We start from the raw sequence: 18,050 nt of genomic DNA, 5'->3' as shown, positions 1-18,050 counted from the left end.
TGATAGTATTGATGTCTTCAATAGTATTCTAAAATAGTAAAATAATGGAAAATAGTAAAAATGAAGAAACATTGCTTCTATGAGTAGGTGTGTCCAAACTGCATGTATGTATGTATGTATGTATGTATGTAAGTAATTTATATATGTATGTATGTATGTATGCATGTATGTATGTAAGTAATTTATATATATATGTATGTATGTATGTATGTATATGTATGTATCTGTGTGTGTATGATTGTCCTGGGGACTCCATGGTAAAGGTGAAGAGAAGCAAACAGCTGCTCTGTAGAATCAATACGTATATTTAAAAGAGGCATTTTAGAGTCACATCCACTCCCCCCACTGGACCAGTGTTCACACACGACTCGAGCGGGAGGGAGGGGAGGACATCTGTCTCCACTGAAGGAAAACCAACCAAGCTGAGAACGCTCCTCTTGCGAGTCAGCCAGCGGGGTCGAGCTGATCCTTCTCTGGGCTCTCACCGTGCCCCCTCGAGGAGCCAGGAGAGCAGGCAGTCAGTTATCCACGCTGGCCCTGAGTCTCTGACGCAGCCGGTAGTCCTGGCTGGCCGCCCTTCGCGGGGGATCCGGGGACTGCTGGAGGGGGTTGGAGAGGCCCGGTGCCTGGGCCTTGTTGCCCCGGGACAGCGCCCGGCTGCAGCTCACCGAGCGCCTGTCCTCGGGCCCCGCCGGGCCCCCGACGCCCGACTCCAGCTGGGCCTCGCACAGCTCCACCATTGACACCACCTGCTCCCGCATCGCCAGGGACTTGAACCTGCGAGCTGCCAGGTAGAAGAAGGCTTCCAGAAATGCATGCAGTCCCATACCTGACGGACAGAGGGAAGAGAATGTGAAATTGACAAGAATAATTTGCTCTTTCAAATGAATCAAGACGTCACACTTGTCAATCATGCCCAAAAGATAGTCTTTTCTATCATTCTAAATCCCCCATACAGTTGTCATGAATGGTGAAACTAGCTATACAGACTAAAACCATTTTTTGAATCATGCTCTAAACATGTTTATTTATGGTATAAAGACAGGCATTTTAACATGGGGGTGAATGGGGATTGACTCGCTCTTGCAGCCAGCATCAAGTGGCCATTTGAGGAATTGCAGTTTTTTCTACTCTTGATCTTGGATCTCAATCTGGATAGGATCTACTCTCCTGAGCTCAGTGTGCATCATTGTGAGGTTTATCGCAGTGCACACATGTACCGAGTTTTATAATAGAGACATGCATTTCTTCTGTGTCCTTTCCATTACATTTTGTCATTATTTATGCCCCTCCAGCATTGCAAGGTCTTCAATGAAACACCACTGGGAAGAGGTGAACTTGAGGAGAGTGGGAAAATTAGGATTCAGGACATAGAGAGGCTTTCTCCTGAGGCGGTAGAGCCTTTTATCATTCAGCTGAGAATCCTGAGTCAGCCTTTCACACTATCCTAAACAAAAAACTTTTCCTTGAGCAAGAAGAAGAAAACAAATCCTTGAGCACATAGACATAAAATAACCGACCCGACTTGAATGCTCCCCGCATACCTATGAGACGGTTTCACATTCAGCTCACAGTCTCTTCAGTACCATCCTGGTCCAGAACGGTGAGGGAAGTACGGCACCGCGTTCAAGTAAAGCAAACCACAGGCCCGTCTGTCCGTCCAGCCCCTCCACCTCCTCGCAAACATTCACAGGTGCAGTCTCTGAATAATTCATGAGGAGGAGGAGTCTCTTTGCTGTCACTTTGTGATCTCAGCGTATTCCAATTATGGGAGTGGAATTTGACGAAGCAGCCTTTAGCTCAAAACATAACGCTGTTCGTCCCCCAAGTTTCGAGTACTTTGTGAGGCTTTTAGCATGTGTGTGCGCGCGCGCGGGGGCGTGTGTGTGTGTTACCTGCTTCTTTGGAGTCAGGCATCGATCCTGACCAGCGACGTGTGATATCGATGTAGAGGATGTCCACTGATGCCATGGAAAAATAACTATTGCTCAGCTTACAAGTCCTAAAGAAAAATACCATCATGTGAGCTAGTTCATATTCAAAACAAAGATTACAAGTGCCATAAGGATATACTGTATATTTATAAAGTAGTAAATCATTCTAACTAAGACTAAGTACTTCTTCAAGGCACATTGTCGTTGTCCACCACCGATCGGAGACCTGGGGGGGGGACTATGGATCGGTCTCGGTCCGTGCATCCGTTACAATGCAACGTTACCTTTCTCCTTCTAGGGCTACGTTCACACAGGCCACCCAAGCCTCTACGTTCACACAGGCCACCCAAGCCTCTACGTTCACACAGGGCACCCAAGCCTCTACGTTCACACAGGCCACCCAAGCCTCTACGTTCACACAGGCCACCCAAGCCTCTACGTTCACACAGGGCACCCAAGCCTCTACGTTCACACAGGCCACCCAAGCCTCTACGTTCACACAGGGCACCCAAGCCTTGCCTCCGCCTTGCCTTTACCCACGCTTTTAAATAGGCGTCCTTTTTAGTCAATGAGGCTGTGTACACAGGGCGCCTCAGCGTGAACCTTGCGTGTACCCACGCCTTGCCTGACCTGCGCCGATTTTATCGTTTAGGCGTGAGTTCTATTTTCCAGCCAACTAGGCGCGTCAAGGCAGACTTCTTCTGTCAAGCCATGAAGGAAAAACGCGACAATATCCGTGGGAAATGGCAAAGGCAACTAAATTTCAATATAAAATGGAGTTACTACAACAGTGTTGAGCAGAAAGAGAGAGAGAGAGAGAGAGAGATTGACGGGTGGCTATCACGTGGGGCTTTCTCCCCGTCGGTAAACAAATCTTCAGGAGAGAGAATAGCGACCGAAGAAGCAAGATGGACAATGAAAAGTGAATCCACTTAGTACAACAGCATCCAGTTCTCTATGACAGCAGTCACCCAAGAAGGAGACCTCGTTATACATATCCAGCATCAATAGCACATTAAATATATCTGATTTATTTTACCTACCCATGATAATTCGGGACCACACGTGACAAAAAAAAACACTCGGGAGAGAGGAGAGGCACTTGTAACTCGGCTCAGGTTCAGCGTGGAATAGTCGTGCAGTGTGATCGCAAAAGCGTGTGATAGGTTCACGCCCAGTGCAAGGTCTGCAGGCGTAGGCGTGGGTTGAAGCAAGGCAAGGCGTAGGTGCCCTGTGTGAACGTAGCGTAGGGGGCGGCATTGACAATGAATGGGACTGAAGAAGACTGTAATGTTGACTCTGTGTCCCTAGGGGGTGGCTGGACACATCGTACTCCTATAATATTCCTATAGTATTCCTGTTGGGGCTTGAACTGTGTCTGTGGTGCACAATAGTGAGTAATGTTGACGTTAAGCTGCTACAGTTTTGACTCGTTTTCTGTTTCTTACCTGATGAAGGTGCGGAAGGCGGTGGGGCCCAGGCGCATGTTGCCCTTGACCCCGAGGAAGCGTATGAACAGGGCGGTGATGCGCTCCATGAGACGCAGGTAGTTGAACTGCTTGGAGTACTTGGGGTACACCTGCTTCAGACAGAGCGAGGGCAGAGCGCCTCCGTCGTCCCGGCTCGCGTCCACGGGAATCTCCTCCCCCGGCTCGTACCCGGGCCGCGGCTGGGAGCTTCTGTCAGGGAGACGACAAGGGAAGTAACAGATTACTAATGAAACCTGTTCATACTCCTGCATCTCTGATCAGAGAAGTTTGCAAGTCGCATTTGTCGCTATGTGTTATTTGTCCGGTTGTGTATTTTAGCAGGTCATTTTCCTCTCAATCTCATATCACATGATTTCCCCTGGGTTCCCCCGGATTATTTCACATAATAAACTATTATGTAGCAATGTTATACTTCAGTCGGGACCTATCATAATAATATAATATAATAATAATAATCGTAATTACAGAAGTGATTCCCAAGCCCCTAACTTAGGCCACCTTAGAGCCACAGACCCCCAAATTGATGATTTTCTCTCTCAGACCCAAATCTGAGAAGCATTTTTAATTATTAGATATGATTTTGTCCAGAATCCCATGACTGTCTGTATTGTAGGTAGAGAGATAACAGACTATCTGTATTGTAGGTAGAGAGATAACAGACTGTCTGTATTGTAGGTAGAGAGATAACAGACTGTCTGTATTGTAGGTAGAGAGATAACAGACTGTCTGTATTGTAGGTAGAGAGATAACAGACTGTCTGTATTGTAGGTAGAGAGATAACAGACTGTCTGTATTGTAGGTAGAGAGATAACAGACTGTCTGTATTGTAGGTAGAGAGATAACAGACTGTCTGTATTGTAGGTAGAGAGATAACAGACTGTCTGTATTGTAGGTAGAGAGATAACAGACTGTCTGTATTGTAGGTAGAGAGATAACAGACTGTCTGTATTGTAGGTAGAGAGATAACAGACTGTCTGTATTGTAGGTAGAGAGATAACAGACTGTCTGTATTGTAGGTAGAGAGATAACAGACTGTCTGTATTGTAGGTAGAGAGATAACAGACTGTCTGTATTGTAGGTAGAGAGATAACAGACTGTCTGTATTGTAGGTAGAGAGATAACAGACTGTCTGTATTGTAGGTAGAGAGATAACAGACTGTCTGTATTGTAGGTAGAGAGATAACAGACTGTCTGTATTGTAGGTAGAGAGATAACAGACTGTCTGTATTGTAGGTAGAGAGATAACAGACTGTCTGTATTGTAGGTAGAGAGATAACAGACTGTCTGTATTGTAGGTAGAGAGATAACAGACTGTCTGTATTGTAGGTAGAGAGATAACAGACTGTCTGTATTGTAGGTAGAGAGATAACAGACTGTCTGTATTGTAGGTAGAGAGATAACAGACTGTCTGTATTGTAGGTAGAGAGATAACAGACTGTCTGTATTGTAGGTAGAGAGATAACAGACTGTCTGTATTGTAGGTAGAGAGATAACAGACTGTCTGTATTGTAGGTAGAGAGATAACAGACTGTCTGTATTGTAGGTAGAGAGATAACAGACTGTCTGTATTGTAGGTAGAGAGATAACAGACTGTCTGTATTGTAGGTAGAGAGATAACAGACTGTCTGTATTGTAGGTAGAGAGATAACAGACTGTCTGTATTGTAGGTAGAGAGATAACAGACTGTCTGTATTGTAGGTAGAGAGATAACAGACTGTCTGTATTGTAGGTAGAGAGATAACAGACTGTCTGTATTGTAGGTAGAGAGATAACAGACTGTCTGTATTGTAGGTAGAGAGATAACAGACTGTCTGTATTGTAGGTAGAGAGATAACAGACTGTCTGTATTGTAGGTAGAGAGATAACGGTGAAACCATGATCAAAATCGTCTACACGGTATTTATTCTACATTCTCTAATTGTGCTTCTTGTAAATGAGTTTAAGAATTCATAGATTTAGCTCAAATCCCTCAAGGACCCCTGGTGGTCCCCATATTGAGAACCACTGAATTACTGAACTGAATCTGAATGACAGCAATATAAGACAGAACAGATTTGAACAAGTATAGATGCTGTCCAGTCAGTCCCACAGTTACTAGTAGCTCGGTTTGCAGCATCAACTGTTGCTGTAGTTGAAGTTGTAGTTGTTTGCCAAAATGTTACATTAGCATTGCCCAAACTTGATTAATTCCACATTTGCAAAAATGCTTTGCTAGCTCAACTAGCGATAACTAAAATATTTACTGGCAAGGAATTAGGGCTGTGAATCTTCACTGGCCTCACGATTCGATTACGATTCAGAGGACTACGATTCGATTCAATTACGATTATCGATGCATCTTGATGCATCTTCAATCGATGCATCACTTTTTCCCCCAATAAATAATTTATTTTTTCTCACTTTCTTTTTTCTCACTGTGTAGCTACTTTTAAAATATAAGTGCATTTGGAATTGCATTGTATTATGATCCAAATAAACAACTGCATGTACTTCCATTATATTTTATTCGATTATTAAAATAAATAAATAATAATAATAATAATCGATTTTTGACATTTGTGAATCGACTTGCAGAATCGTGCAAGTCCGCATCGCAATGCGTCTTACAATCGATTATTTTTGACACCCCTACAAGGAATATGTGTATTTTCTCCCCATGCATAGTTTAAGCCACTGCAGTGGCAAAGCTTACACACATTAGGAAGGCTGTAATACTGGAGGGATGAGCGAGCATCATTCAACACAAGGTGAGAGAGCGCTGTTTGGCGTTAAGTTGGAACCAACTACGGATGGACTAGACTAGACAATTGTCAGGCACTAGCAGTGAAGAGATACTGCAACACATCAAATGCATCAGTTCAACTGGATGCAGATTCAGTGATCATCATGTTGCAGACAAGTGGAAGTGACATTGTGTGAAAATTCAAAACGATGTAAAATGTTCACAATAATTGAAGTCATGCTTTATCTTAATTAGATGCTACTCAGTAAACCAAAGGGGGGGAAACAATTACTTTGCTGCGAGTCAATTAGTGAACTGGTATAGAGAGAGATAAGGTGTGTGACGACTGACCGACTGACTTGAATTTGACTCCTGATGCCCACTTTGCCATGGGAAAAAGGTGCCATGACTGATGATGCACAGCAGATCTGCACACTGCAGAACCCTCAGTGGGAATAACAATAAGGCCTTAAAGAAATACTTGGGTATAAGAGGAACAAAGGATAGAACTACATTAAGAGATGTGGTTTTACTTCAATGACAGATCCATTAACATTCTATTTGATTAGCTGCCTGACCTTTTCCTGGCATTTCATCAGCAGCTGTGTCTTAAAACTATGAGAGCAAGTCCCTAAATGTAACACAACACATGTAGATATGCACTAGAGCAGGGGTGCCCAAATTCTTTCCCATGAAGGGCCAAAACTCAATCTGGGTGGAGGGCCGAGGGCCAAAAATAAATGTTGTGGAATTACATTAAAATGTATTGTGTTTTATAGAAAATTAACATTCTAAATCTAAAATAACATTTCAATATAATAATCTACTTTTTATCTGTTTGGTAATTGTAATAATTTGCAATTGGTTAAATATATAAAAAAAAACATCTGCATTTGTGGGGAGCTTAAACATTTAATCAGTAAACACCCAATTTAAAAACAGTTGTATTTTCCACCTTTGTAATCAAGAGAGAAATTTGACTTAATTCACAACTTGAAAAATCCTCAAGGTGCTTTATTGTCCATCTTTTGTAAAAAATTTGCCATGACAATTTGCAGGGATGCAATCTCAGGAGTGAACACAGTATCCGCAGCCACACTCAGACACTGTTTCACAAAGTCACCAGGGGGGGGAACAAAAAAAATCCCAAATCCGTGGCGGGCCAAAACAAACAGAGCGTGGGCCAAACTTGGCCCGCGGGCCCCAAATTGGTCAGCACTGCACTAGAGACAGCTAGTGCAACGTAGCCACGCTAACCAGCCATTTTGGTTGTAAACATGGTTCCAACGGAGTCAGCAGGTGACTAGAGAAAGCTACGGAGACAATATGTGTGTGTTCAACTCGCAGACAAAAAGAGGCAAGGTCAAAGTCAGTGATCTACTACAGTAACACCAGGTGAGATCAATCCTGCAGACAGACCCGTAATAGCTCTGTGACCTGTAATAGCTGTGTGTGTGTGTGTGTGTGTGTGTGTGTGTGTGTGTGTGTGTGTGTGTGTGTGTGTACGTACGTGTGTGTGTACGTGCGGTCCAGCAGCAGGGCTGAGTAATAGCCTGTGGGCCTGAGGACCTAAAGACATATGGCCAAACTAATGAGCTGATTTACAGATTACTGCCACCAGGTTGAGATAAATGTGTCGAGTGTTTCACTGGACTCTGCACTTATAGAGGCTGGCCTGGCAGAGGAGGGGGGGAGATATTAAGGCTGTATGAAAGATAAATACATCCCACCCACTTTACACCTTGCATTAAAATGCATTTTGGCTGATCGGATTACAAATCGGATAGCGGACAAGACGCATGGAGGATGGATTCTGAACTCAGTGGCCGAACCACCTCCGGAGGTGGTCAGAGACGCACTGTGACCACATTGAACACGAGTGTGAATGCAAATGCACATACAACAAACAGCTGTTCTACGCTATGGAGCTTGCCTATAGGTCCAGACCTTTGACTCCGCCCACCCCACCGAGTAGAAGATAGGAAACGGAGTGCAACGAGTTGACAATTCAGCCAGGGCCGCCCATAAGGGGGGGTAAAGGGGTAAGCTTCCAGGGGCATCGCCACTAGGGGGGGCATTGGAGCCAGGCAAAAAAATAAAAAAAAATAACACTAAAATATACGGTATCTCCCATCCTGAAAATGCGGCAACTAATTAATTTTTTTGCAAGGAGTCGAACAAATACACAAAACACAGCAGCAGTAACAAGGCATGCTTGGGCAGGAGTGCTCCTGTGGAAAATAGTGCCATTCTGATGTAATCCCCCATCCGACCAGCGCAGTGAGAGGCAGCAATGTGCCGCAAGGCATCTAGTCTGCCGGAAAGCCAAAAGAAGAAGAAGAAGAAGAACAAGGCAGGCATGGGGCGGACCATTTTACTTTACTTACTTTAACCATTTATGGTGTAATACACAACACAGACAGGTGATAGCAAACAAAACAAGACCGCCGGTGATAGCAAAATGCCAGGAGCAAAACAAAAGTCAGGATGCCAAAATCGCAAGGCAAAAAAAAAGCGGGAGCAGGCAAGGGCTTTAGACCCAAATAATAATCTGTTAACAAACTTTTTTCAGTCAGCTCCGAAAGCTGCAGCGTTGATATGAGTAAAGCGCGTGCGGGGGAGGGGGGAGCATAGTGGCTGGACCCTTCCAGGGGCAATGCCATCTCTCTAGGCGGCCCTGAATTCAGCTGATTGATGATTGGGATATCAGGCTACTATGGAGGCCGTTTCCCTCACGGTCTGTGTTGGAGTCCTGCAGTCAGACTGCGCTTTTCAGCAAAGAGCCGTGGCTCCGCCCCGTCATTACTCCCTCTCGTCAGTAGCAGGCGCCCCGGGAGCCCGGCTGGCTGGAGAGTTTCTCTCACGTCACTCTCGTTTCTCCCTCTCGCTGTTCATTCATAAAGACAAGCCTGTTACCGTCCCGACCGCGGACACGCACGGGAACAGCCCGCGGACGGAGATGTCTGTTACCGTCCCGACCGCGGACACGCACGGGAACAGCCCGCGGACGGAGATGTCTGTTACCGTCCCGACCGCGGACACGCACGGGAACAGCCCGCGGACGGAGTGGAGTCTGCGAAAGGCTGCTGCTCATGGGCAGCCAATGCGCTTGGTCACTCGGTGGGAAACGGCTGCAATCGGATCTCAATGTGGACACTGGAGACATGTTAATACCAGGCGTAAATGTAATCAGGGTAATGTGGTCAAGCGCTATCCGATTGCAATCTGATCACCCGAAACGCATTTTAAGGCAAGGTGTAAAAGGGGTTACTGTGTGCTCAAAAAGCGTCAATCGTTGCCATGGTAATAGACGTCTCAATCGTTGCCATGGTAATAGACGTCCAAATCAGCAGACGATGCTTCGTGTCCGCCCACCTCCTCTCCTCTCTGTGTGTCTCTCCACATGCGGTGTAGCTTCGTGAGACAGTCTCTAGTTTCCTGGCTGGGCGGGGTCCCTCGTGCCAACTGCTCACATCCAAAACAGTTACGTGAATTCAGTGGCAAGCAGTGTTGGGGGTAACTCATTACAAAAGTAACATATTACATGTAATATATTACTTTTAGTAGTAACTCAGTAATATAACTTATTACCAATAGGATTTCAGTAATATTATACCAGTTACTTTGCCAAGTAACAAACATTACAAATTGAGTTACTTATTTTTATTTTTATCAACGCATATTTAAATAGGCTAAAGATACAATCATTTCCTAATCAAATTGTGTGTTTTTATGCAAATAACCACTATAGATGACAATAACAAAGGAAAAAGGATAACATTTAGAAATTTGGACAGTTTACACTGACTTCAAGGTTGAAATAATTTTTTCGGGATGGTCCCGGGGCGGCGATGTCATTCTGCTACTGCCGTTATTTTGGTGAAAGTAATGCAAAAGTAGTTTAATAAGTAACAAGTTACTCTACACAGACAGTAATATTGTAAAGTAACTTATTACTTTCAAATGAGAGTAATAGTAATATGTATTATATCACATTTTTGAAAGTAACTTGCCCAACACTGGTGGCAAGATGTACTGTACGGCCCACTGACTTCACATCCAGTCGGATATGCAGAACTGCAATAAACACCAAATGACTTTAGGATTAGCCTGTTATTGAATCCTTCTTCCACACACTGTTTGGAAGTCTGCTGATGAGAGTGGCTGCTACATGTCATGAAGTCTGCTGATGAGAGTGGCTGCTACGTGTCATGATGTCTGCTGATGAGAGTGGCTGCTACATGTCATGAAGTCTGCTGATGAGAGTGGCTGCTACGTGTCATGATGTCTGCTGATGAGAGTGGCTGCTACATGTCATGATTGAACTCTGCTGATGAGAGTGGCTGCTACGTGTTATGATGTCTGCTGATGAGAGTGGCTGCTACATGTCATGAACTCTGCTGATGAGAGTGGCTGCTACGTGTCATGATGTCTGCTGATGAGAGTGGCTGCTACGTGTCATGAGAGTGGCTGCTACGTGTCATGATGTCTGCTGATGAGAGTGGCTGCTACGTGTCATGATGTCTGCTGATGAGAGTGGCTGCTACGTGTCATGATGTCTGCTGATGAGAGTGGCTGCTACGTGTCATGAAGTCTGCTGATGAGAGTGGCTGCTACGTGTCATGATGTCTGCTGATGAGAGTGGCTGCTACATGTCATGAAGTCTGCTGATGAGAGTGGCTGCTACGTGTCATGATGTCTGCTGATGAGAGTGGCTGCTACATGTCATGATTGAACTCTGCTGATGAGAGTGGCTGCTACGTGTTATGATGTCTGCTGATGAGAGTGGCTGCTACGTGTCATGATGTCTGCTGATGAGAGTGGCTGCTACATGTCATGAAGTCTGCTGATGAGAGTGGCTGCTACATGTCATGAAGTCTGCTGATGAGAGTGGCTGCTACATGTCATGAACTCTGCTGATGAGAGTGGCTGCTACGTGTCATGATGTCTGCTGATGAGAGTGGCTGCTACGTGTCATGAGAGTGGCTGCTACGTGTCATGATGTCTGCTGATGAGAGTGGCTGCTACGTGTCATGATGTCTGCTGATGAGAGTGGCTGCTACGTGTCATGATGTCTGCTGATGAGAGTGGCTGCTACGTGTCATGAAGTCTGCTGATGAGAGTGGCTGCTACGTGTCATGATGTCTGCTGATGAGAGTGGCTGCTACGTGTCATGATGTCTGCTGATGAGAGTGGCTGCTACGTGTCATGATGTCTGCTGATGAGAGTGGCTGCTACGTGTCATGAAGTCTGCTGATGAGAGTGGCTGCTACGTGTCATGAAGTCTGCTGATGAGAGTGGCTGCTACGTGTCATGAAGTCTGCTGATGAGAGTGGCTGCTACGTGTCATGATGTCTGCTGATGAGAGTGGCTGCTACGTGTCATGATGTCTGCTGATGAGAGTGGCTGCTACGTGTCATGATGTCTGCTGATGAGAGTGGCTGCTACGTGTCATGAAGTCTGCTGATGAGAGTGGCTGCTACGTGTCATGAAGTCTGCTGATGAGAGTGGCTGCTATGTGTCATCATGTCTGCTGATGAGAGTGGCTGCTATGTGTCATCATGATGTCTGCTGATGAGAGTGGCTGCTACGTGTCATGATGTCTGCTGATGAGAGTGGCTGCTATGTGTCATCATGTCTGCTGATGAGAGTGGCTGCTATGTGTCATCATGTCTGCTGATGAGAGTGGCTGCTATGTGTCATGATGTCTGCTGATGAGAGTGGCTGCTACGTGTCATCATCATGTCTGCTGATGAGAGTGGCTGCTATGTGTCATGATGTCTGCTGATGAGAGTGGCTGCTACGTGTCATGAAGTCTGCTGATGAGAGTGGCTGCTACGTGTCATCATGATGTCTGCTGATGAGAGTGGCTGCTACGTGTCATCATGTCTGCTGATGAGAGTGGCTGCTACGTGTCATGATGTCTGCTGATGAGAGTGGCTGCTACATGTTATGAGAGTGGCTGCTACATGTTATGAGAGTGGCTGCTACGTGTCATGAAGTCTGCTGATGAGAGTGGCTGCTACGTGTCATGAAGTCACATCAAGAACTAAAACAAGTCCAGGGAGTACATTCGTTAGCTGCGTTTCGCTCCGTTAGCAAATGCTCTCAAAGCAAGTGGCTGGTGAGGCTGTAAGCTGATCTATCCACCATGCAGAAATGTTTGCTAGTCTCTCTGTTGAGCTTGTAGTAGTACTGTTACCAGCACAGCATGGAGATGTTACCAGCACAGCATGGACAGAACTAACAGGTTGTTTTCTTTCTATAGCTGGAAATGTCACTTTGTTGCATTTTTTTTTACATTAATTCTGCCTAGTTACAAGTGACTAAAAGTCACATGGGAAAACGTCATTTTCTGGTCATGTTCTGTAGTTGCTACCATTACTGTACATTCTCACTCATAACAAACCTCAACACAGTTCGCTTGGAAGAGGATTGAGAGCCACCTTTCCAGGCAGCCTCAGTGCAGTTCTATGAAACTCTCTGGAGTTTGAATGCCATTATTCTCACCGGCCCAAACAAACTGAAGCAAAGGAGTACACGCTTCAGGAGTCCATTAAACCGCTCCAAATATGCTTGGTGTGCCCAAAAGGTTACAGGCTGTCCAGTCCAGATAAAGACCAACCCATTTCAACCACATATTGTACCGTGCCGTAGCCTATCCTAAAATAGCCGTAAAAGGCGGTCATGGAAATACCACCTGAAGGCCACGAAATATACAAACTGCCAGCCAACCTAATGGGGGGGATTAAAATGTGGGGGGGAAATCCAGTTTTCCCTGTGAATTACAGCTTTATAACTGTATTTAAATATTAAAAGTCATATTTGTGTTTATCTCCAAATAGCAAAGAAACACTTCCAGTCCTATTGGACAATACAAGAGCCAGTCTTCCAGACCCGGGGCTGGGCAGGTAGAGTGGGATGAGAACAAAATAAACTGTTCAAGGAGAAACAAAAGCAATTATTTCTTATTGTACGTTCATTTACGGAAAAGGGGATTAAGGCCACATGTGAAAAATGTATTGAGTTCCGAGATTCATCTCAGAATTGTGAATCGTGGCCTAAATCTTCTTCCGTAATTCGATATTTATTAGAAAGAAGCAGCATCAGCTATTTTCAATGTGGAGAGAAAAGGAGGAAAGTTGGGGTCCAGGGGGCTGGAGTGGCTGAGAAGCACAATTCATCCTTCTGGACCCAAATCAAAGAGCGGATGTTTCATCCACCAACAGATTGAGACACCAAGCTGGGGACAAAGACTAACGCCCTGTATTGATGTATTAACAGGTCTGTGGCTGCACAGCTTCTCAGGAGAGAAACATTAAGTAGACTAACCATCACTTTTCGGGCTACGACTTCACTAACATTTGCCGGTGCCCTTTTTATGGTGACTGCTATTGTCCTCATAGAGGCAGAATCCGCTGAAGTAGACAATTTTTTGTCTTTATAATGAACAAAAGCAAGATGTAAATGCAAAGGAAAAAGTCAATCTCACAAACCAATCACTCCCGACTGAAAACCAACAAGAACATCAAACTTTTTCTGCAGACAAGCCACTTTCAGAGAGGCGCACATTTGAGCTGGCAAAGCAATCTCCACACAGCCTCCGTGCCTATTACTTCAGCTTAATTTCCTCCAGATATCTCTATTCTGCAATTTCCCAGCATGTACAAAATCTTCTTCCATTGTAAAGAAGGAAAAGGCTAGTATTAGTGACTTTAAGTTGCAGAGAAATTGTCATTCAATTCACAGTAAATGCTTAAGAGATAGAAGGAACTAACATAAAAATAGCATGATATATCAGCTACAGTGCTGTATGTTGTATGCACATATGTTGTATGCGCACACCCCCCAATCACCATCAATGGCACAGTGGTGGAAAAGGTGGACAGCTTCAAGTACCTGGGAGTCAACATCCACCAGGACCTGACATGGGCCAGCCACACCGCCACTGTTGTCAAAAAGGCCCAACAGCGACTACACGGACTCAGACACCTGAAGAAATTTGGGCTAAGGCCAAAAATCCTCAGGGACTTCCACAGAGGCACCATTGAAAGCCTGCTGACTGGCTGCTTCACCACCTGGTACGGGAACTGTACCACCATGGACCGCAGGGCGCTAAGAAGAGTGAGGTGCGCGGCCCAGCACGTAACAGGATGTGAGCTACCAGAACTGCAGGAACTGTACAATCAGCGGTGCCTCAGGAGGTCCCTGAAGATCACACATACCACCCCCACAACAGCCTGTTCTCCCTGTTACCCTCAGGGAGGAGATACAGGAACCCAAAAGCACGAACAAATCGCCTGAGGGACAGTTTCTTCCCGCAGGCCACGAGACTCCTTAACACACACAAATCAACAATCATGTAGTAGCTGCTACCATTACATATGATAATTATGCCTATGTTATTTGCACCTGTGCAAACAGAATGTTTAATCATGTTTTAAGGTGTCTACGCTAGAAAAGAAAAGGAAAAGTTTACTGTTATTGCTTGTTGTTCTCTTGTTTTACTGCATCTATATGCCCTGTTTTTGCACTGTTATACTGTTATTTGCACTATGTTGTAACGGAGCCTACAGCACAAGAATTTCACATGTGATACTTGTACTATGGAGTGACAATAAAAATCTTGAATCTCTTGAATCTTGAACATGGGCACAGACAGTATACTGTATATACTAAGCTGTGCCACTCCATGTGCTCCCTCCATTCATCTTCTCATGAAACAGAAAAATGAAATTAGGACTGTACTGTGTGAAACCCAGGTCACGACCTCTGACCTGCAAAACATAAACTGGATAAACAGGAGAGATCTCACTTCTCCCATGCACAGACTCTCTATGACAGATATTAATTAATATGACAAAATATAAGCTTCTTAATATAGCCTAATAAATAAATAAACTTCCTAAACTTCTTAAAGCACGTAAGGTGTTAGGGTTAGTAGTTATGGTGTAACAGTTTGGTTCGATACGACACAGTGGTGTCACGGTTCGGTACCTTTTCAATAATACAGCAAAATGTCCTTTTTGATGTACTAGGCATTTTATTTTATGTACTACCCTGCAGCTCGCTGAGCTGGCCCTGCAGCTCGACCGCTGCGTGGCCTCGCCTGCTCTCACTGATGATGTCATAGACATTGTGACAATTCTCGAGTGTAACCAAAAACCACAATTGCTCGAGTGACATCACTGATTATGTCATAGCTGATGTCACTGAGGATGTCATAGACAATGATGTCACAATGTCTATGACATCATCAGTGATGATGTCGCAAAGTCTATGACATCTGTGACATCACAATGCCCAAGTGTAACCAAAAATGTGACCAAAATTGCAGAACCTACTTACTCCCTTTTATATAAAGGATTTATTCATTTATTTACTTTTAGTCTTATTTATTTTTATTATTTTCAGTCTAGTTTACATTTTAATTTCAATTTATGAAATTCTTTTTAACACCTTTCATTTTAGTTTTATGATATCCATGATATCCATGTAGGAGTAGACTTTTGTTTGGTTCGCAAAGCGTATTGATCCTAAAGCCTCATACCTAAACGGTTCAGTACGAATATGCGTATTATTATACCCCTAGTTAGTAGCAGATAGTAGTTTCAAGAAAACCAGTTTTCACTCATTCATATGGACATTTTATGCAGCAAGGTGACTGCCACCATAATTAAACTGCGTCCCGGTAGGTGGAAAGTGGAGCCAGTGGAGTAAGCATGTGTGCCAATATGAGCAGAACATCTGCCTTAACATGTGCTGGCCTGAAAGGACTGCTTAAGCCGTATAAAGACCGGTGGACTGTGCAGCAAAGGGGAGGGCATCAGAACATGCATTGGTCCTGGCACAGGTGGAGTGTTATTTTGTCTGAGTGCCAAATAAAACAAAGTGAACCACAAGCTCCTTTCCAGCGTCCTTCCAATTATCAAGAGGCTGAAACGTGTCACAACAAAACATCGCACAGGTCCAGAGCAACTCGACTGGCCTGCCCTCTAAAGCCTCGCTCACAAATCAATTACCAAATCAATTACAAAATCCACCGCCGCTACTGCCTCACTAAACAGTGAGAATACTGCCTCTGGATTCAGAGCACCGCACAGTGTGACTACTACCTCTGGATTCAGAGCACTGCACAGTGAGACTACTACCTCTGGATTCAGAGCACTGCACAGTGTGACTACTACCTCTGGATTCAGAGCACTGCACAGTGTGACTACTGCCTCTGGATTCAGAGCACTGCACAGTGTGACTACTACCTCTGGATTCAGAGCACTGCACAGTGAGACTACTACCTCTGGATTCAGAGCACTGCACAGTGTGACTACTACCTCTGGATTCAGAGCACTGCACAGTGAGACTACTACCTCTGGATTCAGAGCACTGCACAGTGTGACTACTACCTCTGGATTCAGAGCACTGCACAGTGTGACTACTACCTCTGGATTCAGAGCACTGCACAGTGTGACTACTACCTCTGGATTCAGAGCACTGCACAGTGTGACTACTACCTCTGGATTCAGAGCACTGCACAGTGTGACTACTGCCTCTGGATTCAGAGCACTGCACAGTGAGACTACTGCCTCTGGATTCAGAGCACTGCAGTGTGACTACTACCTCTGGATTCAGAGCACTGCAGTGTGACTACTACCTCTGGATTCAGAGCACTGCACAGTGAGACTACTACCTCTGGATTCAGAGCACTGCACAGTGAGACTACTACCTCTGGATTCAGAGCACTGCACAGTGAGACTACTACCTCTGGATTCAGAGCACTGCACAGTGTGACTACTACCTCTGGATTCAGAGCACTGCACAGTGTGACTACTACCTCTGGATTCAGAGCACTGCACAGTGTGACTACTACCTCTGGATTCAGAGCACTGCAGTGTGACTACTACCTCTGGATTCAGAGCACTGCACAGTGTGACTACTACCTCTGGATTCAGAGCACTGCACAGTGTGACTACTACCTCTGGATTCAGAGCACTGCACAGTGAGACTGCCTGTTAGACAACTTCAATATTTGATCATCCAAAATTGGGCAGTCTCTAGTCTAACTTTACCCCTCTTTGTCCCTTTGGTATTCAGAGAGGAAACTATGGGAGGGGCATTTTAAATGTGGGCCATCTCCGAAGAAAATCTACCAAATTCAGTGTTCTGCATTATTAACTCGGTCGAGTGGATTGACCTGAATGGCCACAAGCAGGAAGAGCTAAGAACAGGGGAAGATGGGCTTATATAGAGAGACAGGTAAGAGAGGAACAAAGAGAGCAAAGGAGGTGGAGGGCAGAAAGGAGAGGAAGTGGAATAATAAGGTGCACACGATAGCAGGTGAGAGGATGAGGGAGAAGTCAAATCGTATTATCCACCAACTTCTCCTGTGCTTCAATACATAACTGTTTAGCCAGTTGTGGGCCTGGCTTTGCCAGCCAAACAGGATTTCAGGATTAGGATGAGTGTGTGCTGACTTAGCAGATCTGGGTCAGTCAGGACCTTATGGTGTGAGAGGGGTTAAGAACTCAATATCTTGCCTCCTGATCCAGTCAGATCATCAAGAATAATTCTAACATGTTGATGTATATGACCCCTTGCAATGTGAGTGGGCCAAAGGCACAAATCTGCCAACACAGACAAGAACTAGGCTAGCCAAGAGCTGAATGTATGACAAATTATAATCATTAAGCAAATTCCTCTGAGTTGAATATTATTTACATATAATTAGCACTGTGTACTAGGTCAATATCAAAACAGATGAATTAGACAATTTTCTGAGTTTCACTATTGTTTTTTATGACTTAGATTTTCAAAAAACCATATCATAGAAACACAATAACATTACAAACCTTGAGGATTACCAGACAAAAAGATAAGAGAAGTAATAAGAAAGAAAAAACAAACAAA

The 18,050-nt window shown here is 44.7% G+C and overlaps 1 protein-coding gene across 1 annotated transcript in view; it reads right to left on the bottom strand.

The window, feature by feature from the left end:
• Window positions 1-518: 518 nt before the first annotated feature.
• The window catches only part of ttll11 (tubulin tyrosine ligase-like family, member 11), a gene marked incomplete at both ends in the record, with an annotated part of 62,463 nt that continues 44,931 nt past the window's right edge, over window positions 519-18,050 (bottom strand). The window contains 3 exons of the mRNA XM_083641108.1: window positions 519-829; window positions 1,896-2,002; window positions 3,383-3,613. Coding sequence (XP_083497234.1) covers window positions 519-829; window positions 1,896-2,002; window positions 3,383-3,613 — 649 coding nt within the window. The remainder of the gene's footprint in view (window positions 830-1,895; window positions 2,003-3,382; window positions 3,614-18,050) is intronic.

This window comes from Poromitra crassiceps (assembly GCF_964638095.1).
Source record: "Poromitra crassiceps genome assembly, chromosome: 8".
Taxonomy (NCBI): domain Eukaryota; kingdom Metazoa; phylum Chordata; class Actinopteri; order Beryciformes; family Melamphaidae; genus Poromitra; species Poromitra crassiceps.
This window is presented reverse-complemented; position numbering and strand designations above follow the sequence as displayed.